Raw genomic sequence first — 23946 nt, 5'->3', positions numbered from 1 at the left:
CGGTAGTGTTGTCCGTCAGGACTTGAACAGACTGACCGCGAAGTGAAGGGAGGAAGGCCTTGAGCGCCAAACGTATCGCCCGTAATTCCAGAAGGTTGATGTGCAGCAACCTTTCTTCTGGAGACCAAAGGCCCTTGATCTCCAGATCCCCCAGATGAGCACCCCACCCTAGAGTGGATGCATCCGTAATCACTGTGGTCAGCGATGGAGGTAGATGAAAGGGCTTTCCTTGAGACAGATCGCCCTCCACGCTCCACCAAGACAGATCCGCTGCAGCTTCTCTGGAGATCCTCACAGACTCCCTGAGATCTCCCTTGTGCTGATACCACTGCTTGCGGAGGCACCACTGGAGCGCCCTCATGTGCCAGCGTGCCTGGTTGACCAACAGAATGCAGGAGGCGAACAGACCGAGCAGGCGAAGGACCTTCAGAACTGGAACGACCGCTCCGTTGAAAAATAAAGGAATCATCTCCTGAATGTCGAGAATCCTTTGAGGAGGAGGGAATGCCCGACACACAGTAGTGTCCAGTACCGCACCTATGAACAGGTTGCGCTGAGAGGGCACCAGGTGAGATTTGGGCACACTGATCGAAAAACCCAATTTGTACAACAGCAGAGTTGTATCCTGCAGATGGAACAGCACCTTCTCCGATGACTCCGCCTTGATCAGCCAGTCGTCTAAATAAGGGAAAACCGAAATCCCCGACCTTCTGAGATGGGCTGCCACCACCGCCATCACCTTTGTGAAGACTCGAGGTGCCGAAGTAAGACCAAACGTGAGGACCGCAAACTGATAATGTTGCGACCCTACCGTAAACCGGAGATACTTCCTGTGCGACTTCAGGATGGGGATGTGAAAATACGCATCCTGCAAGTCGAGCGACACCATCCAGTCCTCCTGATTCAGCGCCTGAAGAACCTGCGCAAGGGTGAGCATCTTGAACTTTTCCTGTTTCAGGTAAAAGTTCAGGATTCTGAGGTCCAATATCGGACGCAATCTGCCGTCCTTTTTCGGAATCAGAAAATACCGGGAGTAGCATCCCTGACCCCTCTCCTGCTCCGGAACCACCTCTATCGCACCTTTCTGAAACAACTTCAGGACTTCCTCCTGCAGGAGAAGACGGTGGTCCTCCGAGCAAGCTCCTTGGCAAGGAGGGTAATTTGGAGGGAATTCCCGAAAGGGAAGGGCGTACCCATTTTCTACAAGATCCAGAACCCAGAGATCTGTAGTTACAGATTCCCAATCTTGTAGAAAATGGGTAAGCCGGCCCCCCACAGGACCAGCATGATCCGGAATGTCGAATCTAGGGCTGTTTTGCGGTGGTGGGAGGGGCTGAGGAAGAGGAAGAGGAGGAGGAGAGTTGACGGCCACGTGAGCGACCTCCAAGTCTTCCTCTATATCCCTTGGAGAGAGCCTTGCTGCTGCTGCTGCTGCTGGGTTGGTCTGTAGGAACGAAAACTCGCCCTTCCAAAGCCTCTGTATCTTTTAAAAGTACCTCGCGGCTGGGATTGAAGGCCCAACGACCTAGCCGTAGCCTTACTCTCTTTGAAGCGTTCGAGAGCCGCATCAGCCTTCTTGCCAAACAACCCAGACCCATCAAAAGGTAAGTCCAATAAAGTTGACTGTACATCGGAGGAGAATTCGGAGGACTTAAGCCATGCACCCCTCCTGGTGGCAACTGAAGACCCCATGACCCTGGCAACCGAGTCTGCTGTATCCAGGCCACTCTGAATAACCTGGCGAGCAGCCGCCTGGGCATCCGATAGAACTTCATTGAAGCCCTCTCTATCCTCCTCTGACAGTTTTGGCGCCAACTTTTTAGCAGAGTCCATAAGCGCATGAATATAGCGCCCCAACAGACAAGTCGCATTTGAAGACTTTAACGCCATACTGGCTGATGAAAAGACCTTTTTGGCCGATTGGTCCACCTTTTTTGCCTCCCCGTCTCCTGGGACTTGAGGAAATGCCCCTTTCGACCGTCCCAAACAAGCCGCCTGAACTACTAGGCTTTCAGGTGAAGGGTGTGATGATAAAATCTACATCGTGGTCCGAGGACAAACACCAAACACAATCGTCGTGCGGGTCAGTGATAGACATGTGTTTGCCACATTCACGGCAAGGCTTAAAACCAGACTTCCTTGTCGACATTTTTACAGAGAAATCCAGAAAAACATACAAAGTAACCAGAACAGCCACTAGTAACGATTCCCGAAATCCGTTGGCGTCGTCGGCGCGGAAAAAAGGGAACTGACGTCATCACGCCGATGGGGTCTTCTTATGGAGCCGGTGACGTCAGCGGAGCCGCGAGCGGAGCCGTGTCTCTGTGACGTCGTCTTCGACCACATCGGCGTGGACTGCTACAAAAGTTTCCGAATGTTGCTGGCGCAGGGGATATTCACAAGGTGAGGAATCCACTGGCAGATGTATCCATCAGAAGTTTCGTATCAAACTTCTCAGCACATTAAACCCGTACTGATGCCAGTGCAGGATTTCAAGTACAATGCACGACAGAGGGCATCTTAGAGATGCCCCCTGAACCTAACCTGCAATCCCCGTCTTTTCTGAGGGGCTGCCTAGGCTGCCACACAGCAGACATGTGGCTGGACCCCTGGGTAGAGAGCCATCCGCTCTCCTGGGCCTGCAACAATGCACATCCTGGGCGAGGTGCTAGATCTCCTCCCATAGGATGGGCAGAGCAGCTTCAAAGACCTGCCGCCTTTGTGAGCTTCTCCAGGCCACTTGCTGTACTCAGCAACTGTCCCCTACCGGTTCAAAACCCCCACTCTGGCGGGAAGACTGGCCGGAAATCCCAAGGAAGGACAGGGTGTGTGCCAGCCTCTACCAACCCCACCTCTCAGGTGGGGGGCGAGGTGAAACATCTCTGGGCTCTTGCCATCTTGAAGATGGGGAACCATGCCTAATCAGGACTATGCCACTGCCCCCTGCCTACAGGAGAGTGGCAGGATAGTTTATGTACCCACCCCAGGGCAGGGACCCAGTGGTCCCTGCCCTTTACCTACCTGTAACGCCCCTAAATTTAGTATTTAGGGGCACCCTGAACCTTCCTTCCTCAGATCCAGATTCCGAAACAGCAAAGAAGATCAAGAGACAAGAAGACCTGCCGTGCAGCTGCTCACAACAGTAAGACACCAACTGCTTTAGCCCCAGCCCTACCGGCCTGTCGACCCTCGAACCTGCTCCTGCTAAACCCAGGCATCTCCAGTGGCCAGCAACCTCACAAACCCCGGAGGACCTGGCTACCTTGTGACTCTAAGCAACTGGGACTCCCACGAGCAGTGGTACTGCTCAAAGCAAGTAACTGACCCCCTGGCATCAGCCAGGAATCGCAAACCCTGCACACGCCAAGCCTGGCCTGTGCTGGAGTGGACAAAGACCCAGAGGACGTCCCTCTGGCGACTGTGACCGCAAATCCAGCACCCAAGGACCCACCTAGACGCTCCTGACGATGCCTGCAGCCTCAGAACCAGGGACCCCTCCAACCGCGACCAGCCGAGGGTAAGATTTCCCGACACCAAAAGGCCACCCGGCGCCCCCCTGTGACCAACTCCTTTGGGTACCTACCTATCCTCCAACTACCCAACTTACCTCTCGAAGTGGTGGTCACACCTGAAGAATCTCCGTCCCCGAGCTTGCAGCCTTTGATCGTCCTTGAGCTTTTCCATTGCAATCCATTGAGCGCCCGACGGCTCAAAAGCACCCTGCACCCAGCCGCCCGAGTGGCCCTGGCAGTGCAACTTCTACTCCTACCTCCTTCCCCATTTGCCCTGGGCAAGTTACCAGGAGCCCAGCTCCTACAGTAGCGTGGCCTGCTTGTAAGCAGCCACCAACCAAGGGCCCCCTGCCTTCAATAGGATAACACTGGGCCTAACTCACTCTGCACCCGGATGCCCCTGTGCTGCTGAGGGTGTAACAACTGTACTTACCTGACCCTGGGAGACCCCGGAGTCTATGCCCAGAACCTTAACTCTGCCAGTCGAGTACTTACCCAAAAGCAGATAACTCACTTTTCTTCCATAAGGTAACATTGACTGGTTTCTCTTGAAATTTCTTCAAAGTGTGGAGCTTCTAAACGTTAAAATATTCACCTAAAATTAACCGAGTAACGAAAACGGAAATACTCACCTGCTATTAGGAGAGATCCCAGGGCTGGATCTTGGTGCCCAGCACTGACCCAGAAAAGCACTTACAACCGTACTTACCACTAACTCAATTTTCTTCCATAGGAAACCATTGACTGTTTTTCTGTGAAATTTCTTCAAAGTGTCGATTTTTGCAAACTACAAATATTCTTTACAAATCGTCCCAACTGTGAAAACGTAATTACTTACCTGTTTTAGATATATGACCCAGTACTGAGCCTAGGAGCCCTGCACTGGATTACAAAAGTAACAAGAACATACTTTACCCGTAACTTGAATTTTCTTTCATAGGAAACCATTGACTGTTTTTCTGTGAAATTTCTTCTAAGAGTCGATTTTGCAAACTTATAAATATTCGTTAAAAATCGCCTGTATAACCTAAACGCAGTTTCGCAACTGCTTACAGGTGGTAAACTAGTGCTGGATCCAGGATCCAACACTGACCTAGAAAAAGTAGCCATAACCCCACTTACCTGCTAAGTTAATTTCCTCCCATAGGAGAACATTGGTAATTTTATTAGAAAAAGTTTCTAAGTGTCAACTTTTAAAATAGCAAAATATTGCTTAAAAATCACAACAGTAACAAATAGTTTCTCACCTGTCGGTGTAGTTTTGCAGCTTGAAGATCTTTCTGGATTCACTATGCTGTGCATTATTACGCGGTCTGGTGGTTGGGTTCGGATTTGTAGTCTTTCTTTTGTCTTTTTTTTTTTGTAGCCCAGGTGGGTGTCGACGTCCCACCATTTGGTGTACTTCTCGTGACGTCGGCATGCTTCCTGCAGAAGTCCCACCTTGGGGCGCCATCTTCGGGTTCTTTTTTCCCTTTTTTTTCTCAACTCTAGGCGTTCTTTAGTATTTTCCTTTTCCAATATATCCACTTTCAGTATTCCTTTGTTCTTTTACTCTGTCCTTCCACCTTCCTCTCCTGCCTCATCTTTCTGGCGGAGGTGGGTGGGTTCGCTAGTCAATCCAGAAAGATCTTCAAGCTGCAAAACTACACCGACAGGTAAGAAACTATTCGTTTTGCAGCGTGAATCTTTCTGGATTCACTATGCTGTGCATAGACTTTGTGGCGGCTGGGTGGAAGATGAGCGTTGGTCGTTGAATATATGTTGAAGCACCCTTTGCCCTACTTGTGCTTCCTTGTTCATTTGTATATCCTCGCAGTAGTGCTTAGTTAATGAATGCACTGAAGCCCATGTTGCCGCCAGGCATATGTCCTGAAAGGGTGTGTTTGCCAGAAAGGCAATCGTTGCTCCCTTCTTTCTTGTGGAGTGGGCCTGTGCCCCCTCCGTTAGCTCTTGCCCTGCCTGTTTGTGGCAGAATTGTATTGTTAGTGAGATCCATCGCGCGATGGTGCGTTTTGTTACTGGTCTACCCAGGAAGCTGGTTGCGAAGGACACAAAAAACTGCTTGGTTTTCCTGTGCTCCTTTGTTCTCTCGATGTAGTGCATCACCGCTCTTCTAGCGTCTAGAGTGTGTAGTGCCCTCTCTGCGCTTGTGACTGGGTTTTGAAAGAAACTAGGTATTTGAATAGTTTGGTTCATATGGAATGCTGACACTACCTTAGGCATGAAGTGTGGGTCAGTCCTCATTACGACTCTATCCTTGTGTATTTGGATGTAGGGCTCTTGCAGCGTTAACGCTTTGATTTCGCTCACTCTGCGCAGCGAGGTTATTGCTACCAGAAAGGATGTTTTCATTGTCAGCATTTGTAGTGAGGCCTTGTGGATGGGCTCAAAGGGCACCTTCATAAGTTCCGTCAGGACTATGTTGAGGTTCCATGCCGGCGGCGGAATCCTCTTTGGTGGCGCTATCCTTTTTGCCCCTTCCAGGAATCTCTTTACCACTCGTGACGTAAAGAAACTTTCTCCCGTCTCACCTCGTGTGTAGGCCACAATCGCCGCTAGGTGGACTCTTACCGAAGACGAGCTTAGCTTCGCTTTTAGTAGATGCGTGAGGTATCTAAGCACCGTCGATTCCCTTGTCAACTTATTTTGTAGTGTTTTTTTTCTGCACCACAGTGTGAACCTCTTCCATTTTTCCCCATAGTATTTCCCCGTCGTCTGTCTCCTTGCCTCCCGGAGCACTCGCATAGTGCTTTGGGGTAGCTTAAGGTGTGCGAACTCTATGTCTTCAGGAGCCATGCCGCTAGGCAGAGGCTCTCTGGCTCTGGGTGTAGAACTTCTCCGTTCTGCATGGAGAGTAAGTCTTTTCTTCTTGTGAACTTGTGTGGTGGAACCTGTGCCATCTCCACTATTTGCGAGTACCATGTCCCTCTTGCCCACAGTGGTGCCACTAGGATCAGCGTCATGTTGCTGGTCCTGCACTTGTTTAGTACCCTGTGTATCAGTGGTATCGGTGGAAAAGCGTAGGCAAATGTTCTTGACCAACTTATCCATAGGGCATTCCCCTTGGATAGTTTTCCTGGTTGTCTGGATGCAAAGTTTTGGCATTTTGCATTCAGGTGTGTTGCAAACAGGTCTATTGTCGGTGTGCCCAACTCTTGAATTGTTTTTGCGTTTCCTGCCCATTGAGTTCCCACTCGTGGGATGCTGAAGTCTGCCTGCTGAGCCAGTCTGCTTTTACATTGTCCTTCCCTGGTAGGTGTATGGCCAGCAGGTCTATTTTGTGTGTGATGGCCCATCTCGAAATTTCCTGTGCCAGGTTGGACAAGGGGAACGATTGTGTCCCTCCCTGCTGGTTTATGTAGAACATAGTTGTAGTATTGTCCGTTTGTATCAACACCCTTTGGTTGTACAGTTTTTTCTGGAAGGCCTTCAGTGCTAGCAGTACGGTCTTTAATTCCAGATAGTTGATGTGTCTGACCGCATCTGCTGGAGTCCACAGACCCCTCACTCTGAGCTTGTTCATATGTGCTCCCCATCCTATCTGGGATGCGTCTGTGGTGATGGTCACTGTTGGGCTTGGTGGTGTTAAGGGCTTCCCTATTGTTATGTTCTCCCTGTTCCACCATGCTATCTCTTCTTGCACTGCGTGCGTTACAACCACTAGATCCTCCCAACTTCCGTTTGCTTGTGACCATTGCTGTTGCAGCCATTCCTGGAATGGTCTCATGTGTAGGCGTACATTGGGAACTAGGTGAATGCATGACGCCATCATCCCCATGGTCTTGCTCGCTGTTCTCACTGTCAGAGCTCGCCCCTTCTGGTAGAGGCGCGTCTCCTTCAGTAGGGCTAGTGTCCTCTTCTCGCTGGGCATCACAGTTTTCTTTACGGTGTTGATTTGCGCCCCCAGGAAGATCTTCACTTGTTCTGGTTCCATTGATGATTTCCCCCAGTGTTTTGAGAACCCCAGCTTTGTCAGTGTCCTTGTGACACGCTGTGCGTGTTCCTCGCATTTCTCGCGTGAACTTGCCTTTATAGCCAGTCGTCGAGGTACGGATACACATGAATTCCTTCCCTCCGCAGGTACGCTGCTACTGCTGCAAGGCATTTGGTGAAAACCCTCGGTGCGGTCTTTAGACCGAATGCCAAGGTTGTGAATTGGTAGTGATCCTTGTTGATGGTGAACCTTAACAGATTCTTGTGCTGCCTGTTCATTGGGATGTGCAGGTAGGCATCTTTGAGATCCACGGTGGACATGAAGTCTCCATCTCTCATTTGAGGGAGTACTTCTGGTAGGGATGTCATTTTGAATTTTTGCGTCCTTACGTACTTGTTTAGGAACCGTAGATCCAGGATGGGTCTTAGTGTTTCGTCCACCTTTGGTACCAGGAAGTAGTTTGAGTACACTCCCTTGTTCCTTTCTTTGAAAGGTACTGGTTCTATGGCCTCCTTTTGGAGTAGCTGTAGTGCTTCCTCTACGAGTTGTGCTAGCTCTTGTCCTGAGTGTTCCCTGCTCTTTGGTTTTTTGTTTGTGGGGTCTCTTTTCCAACTCTATGCAGTATCCGTACTGTATGATGTTGAGTATCCATTTGTCTGTTATTTTTCTCCATTCTTGGAGGAAAAATCTGAGTCTGTCGCCCACCGGTGTTGCATGCTCGTAGGCGTATGGTTCGTGTAACCCTCTTTCGTTGGTTCCTTTGTGTTCTACCCTTGGAGGGATGTTGTGGGTGAGCACTCTCCTCCGTGCGAAGTCACTTTGAGGCGGGTTGGTCTCCCCCTCTTCTTCTTTGGCCTCGTCCGTTTCCCCTACTGCGAAAGGACTGGCCCCTAGGCTGGTACTGCCAGTTCTGTTTCTGCTGGCCCTGTTGCCCGTGACCCTCGTCTTGCTGGAATGTTTGATGTGACGTTCCCGGCTGGTTTCCTCCCCTTCGGTAAGGTCTCCGTGTCAGGGTGCCTCTTCTCATCCCTCTGAATTGCAGGGCCCCCATGGACCTCGCCGTCTCTTTCTCTTTTTTGAGTTGGGTGAGTTTCTCATCGACTGGTGCCCCGAACAGCGTTTCTACGTTGAAAGGGGTGTTCAGGATGTTGTTCTGTACCTTTTGCTTGAATCCTGAAATTCTGAGCCAGGCCTGTCTCCTTTCAGTGATTCCTATTGCCATCAGTCTGCTTGATGTCTCTGCCCCGTCCAACGCTCTTTTAAGGCATGAATTTGCTATATTCTTCCCCTCTTCCACTAGATGCGATGCTCTTTGTTGGTATTGCTCGGGGAGATGCTTGATTAGGTCCCCCATTTCGTCCCAATGTTGGTACTGGTGCCTGTTCAGTAGTGCATTGGAGTTCGCCATGCGCCAGTGCATTGCCGCGTTTCTCTCTATTTTCCTGCCAGTGAGGTCCATCCTTCTGCTCTCCTGGTCAGGAGGTGGCCCAGAGGTTGCCGGAACATTGGCCCTCTTTCTGGCTGTAGATGCGATAATGGAGTCTGCTGTGACAGATCCCTTGATGTATGGACGGTCCTGAGAGGAATGCTTATATTTTTTCTCTGTTCTGGGTGTGATAGATCTGCATGTTGCAGGGTCCTTGAACGCCTCCTTCCCCTGGTTCATGACACTCTGAAGCATGGGGATGAACTGGCTCCTAATTTGGATGGGGAGCAGTGTCTCGAGTAAAAAGTCCGCTTTGGGTTTTTCCTCCTCTAGTTTCACGCCAAAAGCTGCAGCCGTGCTCTTTACAACCATGTTGTAAGCCCCAATATCATCTGGCGGCGAAGGCCTCGAAGCATAAGTCTCCACGGGCTCTTCTGAGTTTTCGGCGTCGAGGTCCTGCCATTCCAGGTCTTGCGTTGTCGACGGCGCCGAGCCGTAGTTAGATTGCTGTTCCTCCTCTTCTTCTTCTCCCTAGTAGAGGTCATCTTTCTCTTCTTCGGGAGTTTGACTGCTCTTCGACCTCGATAACCGTAGTTGGTTTCGTTGGGATTGTAAATTTCTTCATCTTTTCGTCGAACTCCTTCTTCCTTTGAAGGATGCTCTCCATCTCCGCCTCGAGCCTTCTCTTTTTCTTCTCCATTTCGGAGGCATGGTCGGCGTCGAGCGCTGGCCTTTGACGGAGCTTGCGTCGACGCGACCTTGTCCTTCGTCGTCAAACGACCAACCTCGTGGGCCTTTTTTGACTAACTTTGTTTTTCGGCGGCCTTCGGCACCTGGGAGTCCTTCTTGAAGGATCCGCTGGGCCTTTCGTCCTTGGATCCACTCGCGGTCATTGAAATTTTCGGCGCCGGTGTTCCTTTCGAGGATTTAGACTCTGTTTTTCGAGAGTCAGTCTCTGGTTTTCGGGGCACTTTCGGGGTTTTTGTGCTCAACGTCTCTCCTACCTTGTCAAACGTCTTCTTATCGGTCTCTGCGACCGTGGAGTCATCAGGTTCCTCGGCGACGTTGTCTTCATAGTCGGTGGAGAGGCCCAGGTCGTACAGAGACGGGGCCTTACCCTTGCCTTCCATGTTGTAGTTGGCTCTCCTCTGCCTCTCTCTCACCCTGACTGTCTTCGGTGTAAAGGCGGTGCAGGCGTTGCAGTCTTTGCTCTCATGGTCATCTGGCAGGCAAAGGTTGCAGACCGGATGTTGGTCCTTCTGCGCGTACTTGTGGTGGCAGTTACGGCAGAATTTAAAAGGTGTTTTGTCCATTCCTGCGCTCAGTGTCCCAGAGTGCGCATTCTCCGTTGGACGTCGAAGATCTCGAGGTTCTCCTCCTTCGTCGTCGTCGCGGCTCGATGTTCTTTCTGTCTGTAGTCTCCTTTAATTTTCCTCCGATTTAACTCGTGCTCTTCTTTTTTCTTCGTTAAAAAACTCTGGAGCTTCTCGGTGACGATCCAGACCCAACGGCGGAAAAAAGAATCTGAAGATGGCGCCACAAGGTGGGACTTCCGCAGGAAGCATGCCGACGTCACGACAAGTACACCAAATGGTGGGACGTCGACGCCCACCTGGGCTACAAAAAAAAGAAAAGAAAGACTACGAATCCGGACCCAACCACCAGACCACGGAATAATGCACAGCATAGTGAATCCAGAAAGATTCACGCTGCAAAACTAAAACCTATTTACTCATTTGTTTCCAAGAAGTGTCCCAGGACTGAATCTAGGATCCAGTCCTGAAGTTAGAAAAGTAATCCTGAAAGTAATCAATTGCATATAACTTAAAATTCCCATTGAGCTCAATGTATTATTGTGTTTGAAATTATTTTGCCTATTGCAGCAAACTAACTATTGCATTCAAAAGTCAATTGCCTATTGCAAAGTATTTAACTAAAGCATCTCATTCTGAGAAAGTATATTTTGATACCTATTGTTGGTTCTAAAAAAAAACAACCATATATTTTTATATACAAACCATTTGCCTAGAGTTCAGTTCTTGAGTGTGTGAGACCATTTGCTGACTGAGTGTGTACAACAAATGCTTTACACTGTCCTCTGATACTGCCTTACTGCTAGACCAAGCTCCCACTTTAGAGAGTAAGGTTATATCTAACTTTAGCCTCTGCCAAACCTCTAGGGGCTGTGGACTCTCTACACACTGTGCCTATTTGTGAACAGTATATACAGAGCCACTTTCCTACAAGGAGTCACTCACCTGCAAACGCAGGCACCCTAATGCATCGACTGGTTTGCTGATCCTGAACTCCTGCGGACTCGGAAGGCTCCAGCAACACAGGAGGTGGGTTTCTGAAGGTCTCCGAGGTTCAGCTGCCCTCTCACTAAGTTTGAGGCGGATATCCCTCGCAGAGACCGTATACCCGTACCCCTGAGCACCACGTTTATTTGCAGCTGCACATGCTTGTTGACGTGCAACAATTCCGTGCATTGGGCCATTTGTAGCCCTGACCCCAGCGAATCTTTTCTGAGAAGGACTACGGCATCCTCGCACTCTGTGCCCTGCTAGCTGGTATCCTGTGAAATCGCCTGAGGTCCCCTCGCGACTCCTGTGCCTACTGCCTGTGGGTCCACTTGAGGGTCAACTTTGCTTTATTTGGGCTCCCCTGGTTGCTCCAGGCCTGTCCCGACTCCCCTTGCTGTTGTGAGTCTCCTGGTCCTTGCTGTGCCAGATCAACACCGAATTTGACCATCTACGTTGCTTGCAGCTGCCAAGGCTTGTTGGCGCTCCCGCAGGACACTGACCCCTCAGCATTTGACATCCATCGTGGGACAGCTCGCCTCCGGCTTCTGGTCATCCTAGACGTCTCCTGGTCATAGCAGCTGAAGAGTCAAGATCACTGTCAACACACCTGAACTACCAGACATTGGTGGGCATTTGTCTACAGAGCCCCTGGTCACTCCAAAGTGACCCAGACTCTGTCCCCTCTGCTTTCAGGTTCTTCTCATCTAGAATCCACGTTTGGATTCCACTGGACACTTATTACACTTACAGCAGCAGCATTTCTTTGTAGACATCCATAGAGAACGACAAGGGTTTCCAACGCCACTTCGTGCCTATACACCCGGCTCCTCTGGGATAGGTAACTCTGGTGTAAAGGTATCTAAAGGTGGGGTGGCTATCCAAACTCGTAAGATCCAAGGGTTGTCTTCGTAATCTGCTGGGAAAGGTCCTTAATCTCTAATTTTGCAACCGCGACTTTCCCATTGAATTGTGCGGAGCACGCGGTCGTGTTCTCACTCTGTACCCGTCCTCCTTGGGGTCCCTATTCACTCACCTTGGGTGGTTCCTTGGGATCCCAGCGATTCTAAACCTTCTAGTCTAGGTCTAGTCCAGAGACATGGTTCTTATACCACTTATTTATTATATGGTTTGGTCTCCCCTGGAAGCCCACTGTGTAGTGCTACTTCCGTTTGATTTTTTGCAACTGTATTATTTGATTTGTGTTCTATCCTCGGCTAGAGGATACTAGAGTGTGTTAAATAAAATAAAAACATTTTCATAACTACTGTGTGGTTTCCCTTTCATTTAACCAATACTATAAGGTTGTATTCTGGTAAAACAAGGTGCTTAACATTCCTTCAAGACTCAGCCTGAAGGCTCCTCTCCATAGCTACCACTAGGATAGCTTTCTATAAAGGTTATCTTTGACCTAATCACCATAAGGGTTGTTTGGACTGGTACAAAGTGCCCACTTTAACTAGTGGACAGCATATACCGGGCCAACTTCTCACAGTATTACACAGAGGGGTCGCAAAATCACACCATATGATACAACCCCAATATTTGTGAAAAATTTGCTCGAAGCGAACATCTAAAAATAGTAGCTTGAGCAAGTGGCAGTCAAAAGAAGAGGAACGATAATGCACATAGGAAAAAAATCGACATCTTGGTTCACACTGCTTTCAATTGACAGGACAATTGAAAGCAGTGAGAACCAAGATAAAGGGTGTGGAGCTCGAAGAATAAAAGGCAGGGACAGGAAGAGAGATCAGTTAGAGACAACATTAAGACTTAAAGGGATAGAACATAAATATCGGCTGAGGCGCAGAGATCAGAGGGTAACTCAATGAGGTAAATAAACTAAGTACATAATAACGGCAATCAGAGAACACCAGTGATTGAGAGGGTCGAGATAATAACAGAGCTAAGTCGAGAAATCTAATATACAGAGACAACAAATAAGAGATGCATGGATAGACAAGTGGAGGGAAAGTAATGATAGCAACAGAGTGTGTCTCAATGGAGGACATCCAGGAGAAAAATTTAATGGACAGACCTTTGCAGGGCGTTTTCAAAAGTTCTGATGGTCCCGCCACTTCAGTTATTCGACTTTGCTCATTTGTTGCAGACACCAAAATCTCTATACCTACAAAAAAAAAAAAAAAAGGTTTGTAATTATCAAAACATCAACTTTATCCATCTTAGGCCATCAACTCAAAAGCACTGACAACCTACCATCCCCACCAGAAGGTGCTGCAGGAGTGGCAATTTTGGGTGAAGTTGGATTGAGGGATGCACCAGATTCCAAAGAAGTTCTGGATTCAGGAGGAGAAGACAGTTCAGAGGTGAAAGATGACCCAACTGGGGATTCCGGGGAAGATACAGAGGGAGTCGACTGCTTCGAAGAGCGGGGAGAGTACATAACACGACCACTTGCTGTAAAAAGAACAAGTTATAGACCAGAGTAAGAGGCGATTGTGACAACACTGGAGGTCAAAAAACATTGGGATGACTTAGGATAACAAAGATCAAACAAACAAATATGCCACAAGATTGGGGATAGTGAAAGGTGAAAGTTGAGACTGAGTAGCATAATAGGACTTGTGAGCCATAGGGCTTTACCCAAATATCAATTGCAGAGCAGTGGTTAGGTATAGGACCATGTTGCAGCTTTGCAGATATCAGTAATAGGGATATTCCTTAAAAAGTCATAGTAGCCCCTAACTTGCAAGTAGAATTAGTTCTAGGGGGTACTGTGAAAGTCCTTTTGGATTTTTGATAACAAATCTGAATACACTTGACAATCCACCTAGCAATTCCTGATTTGCAGATAGGATTGCCCTTGTGAGGTGGTGCAAAAGCTACAAAGAGTTGTTTAGTTTTACGAAATGATTTTGTTCTTTCAGTGCAATACAAAAGAGCTCTTCTAACATCTTAGGTATATAAAGTTCGTTCTGCAACAGAGTCAGATTGAGGGAATGTGAGAAAGTGGCTCTGTATTGATTATGCTACTTACCAGTATGCATCTGTTCTTGGCATGTAGGGCTGCTGACATTCATATCTGTGCATAGATCGCCGCCTAGTGTTGGGTCCGGATGAGTCTTCGAAGTATCACAAGATAGGTGGCTCTTCCCCTGGACTACAGTGCGCATGGGCATCCTCTCCATCCTTAGATTGTTTTTCGCCATTGTGGCAGTGATGGAGTAGATATAGGAAGTGATGACCATGCTATACAGAAATTCTGAGTGCTGCAGCCGCGACAGGCGCCGGGGAGGAGGGTGGGCGATGTGAATGTCAGCAGCCCTACATGCCAAGAACAGATGCATACTGGTAAGTAGCATAATCAGTTCGAGGCATGTGGGCTGCTGAATTCATATCTGTGCATAGAATATATAGCAGTACCTCCCCTAGCGGCGGCTACCTGTGCCAGCTGCAGCAGTCTGGAAAAGATTTTTGAGAACAGCCTGTCCTACAGCTGCCTGCTGTCTTGAGTGTACATCTACGCAGTAGTGTTTGGTAAATGTATGTAGAGTGGACCATGTGGCTGCTCTACAAATTTCGTGTAAAGGGATGTTTCCTAGGAAAGCCATGGATGCCCCTAACTTTCGTGTTGAGTGGGCTCGTGGGGGAACCGTTAATGTGCGTTTAGCTTTGTGATAGCAAATCTGAATGCATTTAACGATCCATCTGGCTATTCCCGCTTTGGAAATGGCATTGCCCTTGTGTTGTGGAGAGAAGGCAACGAAGAGTTGTGTAGTTTTTCTAAAATCTTTTGTCCTGTCAATATAGTACATGAGAGCCCGCTTTACATCTAGTGTATGGAGCATTCTTTCCGCGACATTTTGCGGATTTTGGAAGAAAACGGGCAGTTCGATAGTTTGGTTAATGTGGAACTGTGATATGACTTTGGGCATGAACTTGGGGTTGGTGCGTAGGACAACCCTGTTTGCGTGGACCTGAATGAATGGCTCCTGAATGGTTAGTGCCTGGAGTTCACTAACTCTCCTTAAGGAAGTGATGGCCACTAGGAAAGCCACTTTCCAGTCGAGGAATTGAATCTCACATGAATGGAGAGGTTCAAAGGGCGGACCCATCAGTCTGGTGAGGACCAAGTTGAGGTTCCACACCGGTGCTGGTGGGTGTCTTGGGGGAATTACTCGTTTGAGCCCCTCTAAGAACGCTTTAATGGCAGGTACTTTGAATAAGGAGAGGTGCTGCCTGTTTTGGAGGTAGGCTGCTATCGCGGTCAAATGGATGCGTATTGAGTTGTATGCTAGATTACAGCGGTACAGGTGTAAGAGGTAGCATATGATGTTTTGAATAGACGCGTCCAGTGGGTTAATGTCATTGTTGTTGCAGTAAATGACAAACCTTTTCCATTTGGCCGCATAGCAGGCTCTAGTAGTGGGCCTCCTGGCTTCTTTGATGATAGTCATACAGTTAGGTGGTAAGTTTAGGTAGCCAAACTCTAAGACCTCAGGAGCCAGATCGCCAGGTTCAGCTGTTGGGGATCTGGGTGCTGAATCTCGCCATGGTTCTGCGTTAAAAGCGCTGGTTTTATCCGCAGTCTTTGATGAGGCACCACGGAGAGTTCCAGAAAGGTGGTGTACCATGGCTGGCGTGCCCACGTTGGAGCAACTAGGAAAAGGGTGAGCGAGTGTTGCCTCAGTTTGCGCGCCACCAGCGGTATTAATGGTGCTGGGGGAAAAGCGTACGCAAATTTGCCGGACCAGTTCATCCATATCGCATTGCCCTGCGACTGTGGGTGTGGGAACCTGGCGGCAAAGTTTTGGCATTTTGCGTTTTCTTTTGTTGCGAATAGGTCTATTTCTGGATGACCCCATTGTTGGAAGTACGGTTGGAGAACTGATGGGTGTAGCTCCCACTCGTGCATCTGGTGGCTGTGTCTGCTGAGCAGATCCGCCATCTGGTTGTCCTTGCCCGAGAGGTGTTCCGCCATGAGGAACATGTTCCTCTGAATGGCCCACTTCCACATGCTCTGAGCCAGATGAGACAACTGTGGAGAGTGTGTTCCTCCCTGCTTTTGTATGTAGTACATGGCAGTCATGTTGTCCGTCCGGATCAACACAACCTTGTTGCACAAGTGTACTTTGAATGCCTTCATGGCTAGGAAGATTGCCATCCGTTCCATAAGGTTGATGTGCATCTTCTTTTGTTGTGTCGTCCATAGTCCCTGCACTGTGTAATTGAGCACATGCGCTCCCCATCCCTGGAGAGACGCGTCCGCTGTCAGTATGATTTGTGGAACAGGCTCTTGGAACGGTCGTCCCTTGCAAAGGTTTTGTGTATTCCACCAATGCAGAGAGTTGTATGCCCGACCGCTCACCAACACTAGGTCTTTTAGTTGCCCGTGAGCCTGATTCAAATGACGTGCCAAGCACTCCTGAAGCGGGCGCATATGTAGTCTCGCGTGCAGGACTATGAAAATGCAGGAGGCCATCATGCCTATTAACTGCATGAACACTCGCGCAGGAAGGGAGTGTTGAGGTTTGAATTTTGAGATTAGCAGTTGCATGCTGTTGATTCTCACTAGAGTAGGCTAAGCTGTGGCAGCCAGAGTGTTGATTGTGGCGCCTAAGTATTGTTGCACGTGGGCAGGTTGGAGATGTGATTTTGAGTAATTTAGTGAGAATCCCAGATCGTGAAGAAGGTGAATGGTGTGGGACATGTGGGCGGAACATTGTTGTGCTAAGTTGGCTTGAACTAGCCAGTCGTCCAGATACGGGAAGACATGAATGTTTTGTCTTCGCCGATGTGCGGCCACTGTCGCCAGGCACTTGGTAAAGACCCTGGGTGCTGTTGTTACTCCGAAGGGGAGAACTTTGAACTGATAGTGATTCCCTTGAATAGTGAACCTGAGGAATTTCCTGTGTGAAGGGTGTATGGGTATGTGGAAGTATGCATCCTTCAGGTCTAGCGTGGCTAGGAAATCCCCCTGACTGAGTAGTGGGAGAACCTGCTGGAGGGTGAGCATATGGAAATGCTCTGACAGAATGGAATATGCTACTTACCAGTATGCATCTGTTCTTGGCATGTAGAGCTGCAGAGTTGTACACTTAGCATAGGTCGCCATCTGGTGTTGGGCCCGGATGTTTGCAGTTTGTTTTTCTTCTTGGACAGTCTTTGGAAGTCACGAGTTTGGCGACTCCTCCTTCGGTCCGTACTGCGCATGGGCTTCGGCTCCATCCTCAGATTGTTTTTCGCCAACAGGGAAATGATGGAGCGTAGTAATAACAGTGAGAAACCCATGTGTTGTATCTAAATAAGATGTACTGGAACGGATACAGGTAGCCGGGGAGGCGGGTGGGCGTGTACAACTCTGCAGCTCTACATGCCAAGAACAGATGCATACTGGTAAGTAGCATATTCCGTTCGAGGCATATGAGCTGCAGATTGTACACTTAGCATAGATTATATAGCAGTACCCAACCCTAGCGGCGACCACCGGTATCCGTTGCAGCTGTTTGAAAAAGTGTCTTTAGTACAGCCTGGCCCACCCTAGCTTGCTGCTTGGAATGCACATCTACACAGTAGTGTTTTGTGAAGGTGTGCGGTGTAGACCATGTGGCTGCCTTGCAGATGTCATCTAAGGGTATATTCCCTAGAAAAGCCATAGAAGCCCCTAACTTTCTTGTAGAGTGGGCTTTAGGGGGAACAGATAATGTTCTCTTTGCCTTTTGATAGCAAATTTGTATGCATTTTACAATCCACCTAGCTATCCCTGATTTTGAAATGGGGTTGCCTTTATGTGGTGGAGAGAAGGAAACGAACAATTGTTTAGTCTTCCTGAAGGGTTGCGTTCTTTGTATGTAGTATAGTAACGCCCTTTTTACATCAAGTGTGTGTAAGGCCCTTTCTGCAACAGATTGGGGTTGCGAGAAGAAGACAGGTAATTCCACTGATTGATTGAGGTGGAAGGGGGAAATGACTTTGGGCAGAAACTTCGGATTTGTGCGAAGTATGACCTTGCTGTGATGCATTTGTATGTAGGGTTCCTGTATGGTGAACGCTTGTATTTCACCAACCCTTCTAAGGGAAGTGATAGCTACAAGGAAAGCTGTTTTCCAGGTGAGAAACTGTAGCTCACATTTGTGCATTGGTTCGAAGGGCGGACCCATTAGTCGTGTAAGAACTAAATTTAGATTCCATACAGGGGAAGGTGGTGCCCTGGGAGGAATTACTCGTTTAAGGCCTTTCATGAAGGCTTTAATAGCGGGCACTCTGAAGAGTGATAAATGCTGCCTGTTTTGTAGATAAGCAGCGATCGCTGCTAGGTGTAGGCGTATGGATGAATATGCCAGGTTACACCTGTGAAGATGGAGTAGATAGCATATGATGTGCTGTATGGATGCATCTAGAGGGTTGATTGTATTGTTACGGCAGTAAATTACAAATCTTTTCCACTTTGCGGCATAGCATGCTCTAGTGGTAGGACGTCTGGCTTCCATGATGATGTTCATACAATCAGGGGGAAGGTTAAGGTATCCGAATTCTAGGATTTCAGGAGCCAGATCGCCAGGTTGAGCTGAGCTGGGTCCGGGTGCCTGATTTCTCCATGGTTCTGGGTTAGGAGGCATGGGGATAGATGCAGTTTTTGATGTGGTACCACTGACAGTTGTAGTAGCGTGGTGTACCACGGCTGCCTGGCCCACGTCGGAGCTACCAGAATGAGTGTGAGTGAGTGCTGTTGTAGCTTCCTGACCACTAATGGAATTAGTGGGAGAGGTGGAAAGGCGTATGCAAATCTGCCTGACCAGTTCATCCATATCGCATTGCCCTTGGACAATGGGTGTGGGTATCTGGCGGCGAAGCTTGGGCATTTTTTGTTTTCGTGGGTGGCGAAGAGGTCTATCTGAGGATGCCCCCACTGTTGGAAGAATGGGTGAAGAACTTGTGGATGCAGTTCCCATTCGTGTATTTGTTGCGTTTGTCTGCTGAGCAGATCTGCCATGGTGTTTTGTACGCCTGGAACGTGCTGTGCCAGGAGAAAGATGTTTTGAGGAATTGCCCATCTCCATATGCTCTGGGCTAAGCGGGAGAGCTGGGGAGAGTGTGTCCCCCCCTGTTTTTGGATATAATACATTGCAGTCATATTGTCTGTGCGAATGAGGACTGCTTTGCCCGAAATCTGTTTTTGGAAAGATTTTAGGGCTAGAAAGATCGCCAAGAGCTCCAGATGGTTGATGTGGAGCGATTTTTGCTGTGGCGTCCATAGACCTTGCATGGTGAGGTGTAGAAGGTGCGCTCCCCAGCCGGAGAGCGATGCGTCCGCTGTTAGAGTCACTTGAGGAACCGGGTCCAGGAACGGCCGCCCTTTGGAAAGGTTTGTGGTGTTCCACCACTGCAGAGAGTGATGTGTGCGGCCGTCCACCAACACCAGATCCGTCAGCTGACCCTGGGCCTGGTTCCACTGTTGTGCTAGGCACTCTTGAAGTGGACGCATGTGGAGTCTTGCATGGGGCACTATGAAAATGCAAGACGCCATCATTCCTATGAGCTTCATAAACACTCTTGCTGGAAGAGAGTGCTGAGGAAGGAATGTTTTGCGTAAGGCTTGAATGCTTGTGATTCTGGCTGAGTTTGGATAGGCAATACCCTTGGAGGTGTCTATAGTGGCCCCGAGGTATTGCTTTGTGTGAGATGGTATGAGGTGGGACTTTTGGTAGTTCACCGTGAAGCCTAGCTGGTGGAGCAGTTGGATGGTGCTGTTTGTATGCTGCACACATTGGTCGTAGGACGCGGCTTTTATTAGCCAGTCGTCTAGGTAAGGGAAGACGTGAATATGTTGACGTCTGAGGTGTGCTGCTACTACTGCTAGGCATTTGGTAAACACCCGTGGTGCGGTGGTGACCCCGAAGGGGAGAACCGTGAATTGGTAATGTTGCCCGTCCACCACGAACCTGAGGTATTTCCTGTGAGAGGGGTGTATTGGAATGTGAAAGTATGCGTCTTTCAGATCCAAGGTTGTGAGAAAGTCTCCCTGGCAGAGGAGTGGGAGGACTTGTTGTAGAGTGACCATGTGAAAATGGTCTGAGTGTATGTAGGCATTTAGAGGCCGGAGGTCCAGAATGGGTCTGAGGGTCTCGTCTCTCTTTGGTATTAAGAAATATAGAGAGTAGACCCCTAGATTTCGTTGGTTGACGGGGACCTGCTCTATAGCATGTTTTTGCAGGAGTGAAAGTACCTCTTGTTTGAGCAGTGTGGAATGTTCTTGAGACATTGGACGGTGCCTTGGTGGGATATTGGGTGGGGTAGATGTTAGCTCTAGACAGTACCCTGACCGAATAATTTGGGTCACCCATTTGTCCGATGTTATGGACTCCCATACGTGGATAAAGTTTTGTAGTCTGCCCCCGACCGGAGTGGAATGGTCTGGGGGGAGCGGAGGGGAGTCATTGTGCGGGGGGGGGGTGGCAGAACGGGTGTTGTTGGTTTTGCCCCTGCCCTTATTGTTGTTACCCCTGTAACCACCTCTCTGATTGCCCTTTGAAAAGGTATTTTGAGGAGGGGACTTGTAGGAGGAAGAGGCGTTATCGGTGGAGGAGCCTCTACCTGTGCCACGAAAGGACGAGCGTTGAAAGGAACGTTTGGAGGCTTGTGTTTGGAGTGCCCCCATAGACTTTGCTGTGTCTGTGTCTTTCTTCATCTTTTCGAGCGCTTCGTCTACCTTTGGCCCAAAGAGTGTTTCCTGGTCAAAGGGGTGATTGAGTATGGATGCCTGGACTTCTGGTTTGAACCCTGAGATCCTGAGCCAGGCGTGGCGGCGAAGCAGGACACTGGTATTTATGGCCCTAGAAGCAGTGTCGGCTGCATCGAGGGCACACTTAATGGAGGTGTTTGTGATTAGTTTACCCTCCTGTATAAGGTCATGAGCCTTGTGCTTGTATTTTTCTGGAAGGTGCTGCATAAGAGCCTCTAGTTCGTCATAGTGTGCTCTATCATATCGCGCAAGCAGTGCTTGTGTGTTTGCAATGCGCCACATGTTTGCAGCTTGGGAGGCGGTGCGTTTACCAGACGCGTCCAGAAGTTTAGATTCTTTGTCTGGCGGTGGGGCATCTCCTGAGGATTGGGAGTTAGCCCGCTTTCTAGCTGTGGAGACAACTAGGGAATCTAGGGGAGCAGGGCCCTTGATGTAAGCAGGGTCTGTGGGTGCCGCCTTGTACTTCTTCTCTATTCTAGGGTTCAGTACTCTGGCTCTGACAGGGTCTTTGAACACCTCTGTAGCGTGCTTGGTGACACCCTTAAGCATGGGTAAAATGGAAGTAGATTTGTCTTGTATATCAAATGTATCCAGTAGGAAGTCTTCTTCTACTGGTTCACTGTGCATGTCCACCCCATGGTAGTGTGCTGCTCTCTGCACTAAATGATGAAACCCTAAGGAGTCCTCTGGAGGAGACGGCCTTGATGGGTATAGGTCGTCCTGAGGTACATTGGGTATATCAGGGTTATTGTAATCCTCCCATGGATCTGAGGTCCCTGGTGGAGTGGGATCCATTGGGGGGTCCGCCGGGTAATTGTCCGGATCCCCATCATCTGGATCTGGGGATGGGGCCGGATCGTAGTGAGGTAAAGGTGGCGGAGACCTGTGAGGTGGAGGCGGTGGAGGAGGTGTGGGTAGGGGAGGCGGTGGTGGGGAGGGCACTCTGAGGGGAGAAGTAGCAGAGTCCTTCCTTTTGGGTGGAGGAGGAGGAGCCGGAGCATCAAGGCGTCTTTTCTTGGTAGTTAAAAGTCAAAAGCCCAGTCTTTGGATCTTTGGACAAAGTCTTTTGTAAAGGGTCTGGTGTAAACAGAGCCAACGGTGTCGAGTCGTCTGTCGGCACCGGTGATTTCGGAACCGGGGGTTTCGATGGTCTGTGTGCGCCATGCTTTTTTGAGGTCTCCGGGTGTTTCGGCGTCGAATGATGTTTCGGCGCCGGAGCGTCGGTGCCGACAGATTTGTGTTTGTGTTTGGTCGGCACCGAGTGTCCAGGCTTCGGCACCGGTGGTTTCGGAGTCGAGCTGGATTTTGCAGTCTTCGGTGCCGGATGCTGTTTTTCGGCACCGGGTGTCGGCTGGCTCGATCCCGAGCTGCCATGAGACTTTGGGTGCTTCGACACCGGGCCCGAAGGTGGGGTGATCGAAGTTTTGGTTTTGGTTTTGCCCAGGCCGGCAGGCGAGGGAGTAACCTGAGTCTCTTTGGTTTTCGGCGCGGGGGTGGGAGGGGGCATAGTACTCACGGCCCGCTGCGCTGGTGTAACGTCCTCCACGTCGGAGTCGTCGGCCTCGGAAGCGCTGACGACGTCTTCCTCCTGCTCGGTGTGTGTTTGCCCCGAAGCTTCGGCGTCGTCTCCGAAGATGTCCGGTGGAGCTGCCGAGGATGAGTGCGCCATGGTGCGTCGAGCTCTTCGATCTCGGATGGTCTTCTTCGATCGAAAAGACTTGCAGGCGGGGCAGTCTCTAGCCTCGTGTTCCGGAGAGAGGCAAAGGTTACACACCTGATGGAGGTCGGTGTGGGGAAATTTAGACCCACATTTTGGGCACTTTTTGAACGGAGTCCTTTCCATCGGCCGGGACCGGAGTCGCGGAGGGCCCGAAGGCCGGTGTCGATGCACGGGATGGAGAAAAGTGCCGCTTCGAGAGATGAAGATGATGAAGGAACTCGAAGAATCGAGGATTTTCCGTCGAGGCTGGAACCGTAGAAGTTCGAAGCCGGAGCACGAAGTATCACATCCGAGCCCGATGGCGGAAAAAAACAATCTGAGGATGGAGCCGAAGCCCATGCGCAGTACGGACCGAAGGAGGAGTCACCAAACTCGTGACTTCCAAAGACTGTCCAAGAAGAAAAACAAACTGCAAACATCCGGGCCCAACACCAGATGGCGACCTATGCTAAGTGTACAATCTGCAGCTCATATGCCTCGAACATATAGGTTTTGGGGTCGCAGGTCTAGAATAGGTCTGAGCGAGCCGTCCTTTTTTGGGATTAAGAAGTACAGAGAGTACACCCCTGTTCCCTGCTGGTTGAAGGGCACTACTTCTATTGCTCCCTTTGCGAGCATAGCAAGCACTTCTTGCTGGAGTAAATCTAAGTGCTCGGCTGACATAGGACGGTGCTTTGGTGGTATGTTGGGTGGAGTGGAAGTTAGTTCTAGACAGTACCCGTGCTGGATGATGTCCCTGACCCACCTGTCCGTGGTGATGTTCTTCCACGCGGACAGGAACAGCTGGAGTCGTCCCCCGACAGGTGTTATGTGGTCGGGAGGTAAGGAGAGGGCGTCACTGTTTGTTTTTTGGAGAGGACCTGGTGTTGCCATAGCCACGTCCCCTGCCTTTGGTGCTGGATCCACGATATCCACCCCTGTTGTTTTTGTCATAGGTGCTTTGTGTGCCACTTTTAGCATACTGCTGTTGTGACCCCTGACCCCTTGTTGCTCCCCTATTTCCGGTGCGACGAAAGGAGCCACTACGAAATTGCTGCGTCTGCAGAGCCCCCATTGATTTCGCAGTGTCAGTGTCTTTCTTTATTTTTTCTAGGGTAGTGTCCACGTCTGGGCCAAATAAGAATTCTGTGTTAACCGGTAAGTTCAGGATATTGTTTTGGATCTCAGGTTTGAAGCCTGAGATTCGTAACCAGGCATGGCGTCGTAGCATGACGCTTGTGTTTATTGCCCTAGCTGCTGTGTCAGCTGCGTCAAGGGCGCATTTTATGGATGCATTAGTGAGGAGTTGTCCTTCTCTGATGAGTAGCTCCGCTGACTTATGCTCATCTGGTAGATGTTGGAGCAGTGACTC

The 23946-nt window shown here is 49.5% G+C and overlaps 1 protein-coding gene across 4 annotated transcripts in view; it reads right to left on the bottom strand.

Annotated features, from left to right (window-relative positions):
- The window catches only part of ATXN2L (ataxin 2 like), a 767539-nt gene that overhangs the window by 407951 nt on the left and 335642 nt on the right, over positions 1-23946 (bottom strand). For all 4 annotated transcript variants that reach the window (XM_085618994.1, XM_085618995.1, XM_085618996.1 and 1 more), the window contains 2 exons: positions 13390-13590; positions 13211-13300 (listed from right to left, as the gene is read on the bottom strand). In XM_085618994.1, coding sequence (XP_085475120.1) covers positions 13211-13300; positions 13390-13590 — 291 coding nt within the window. The remainder of the gene's footprint in view (positions 1-13210; positions 13301-13389; positions 13591-23946) is intronic.

Source organism: Triturus cristatus, chromosome 7 (genome assembly GCF_964204655.1).
Source record: "Triturus cristatus chromosome 7, aTriCri1.1, whole genome shotgun sequence".
Lineage (NCBI taxonomy): Eukaryota > Metazoa > Chordata > Amphibia > Caudata > Salamandridae > Triturus > Triturus cristatus.
Note: the sequence above shows the minus strand (reverse complement) of the source record. Positions and strands in the feature narration are given on the sequence as shown.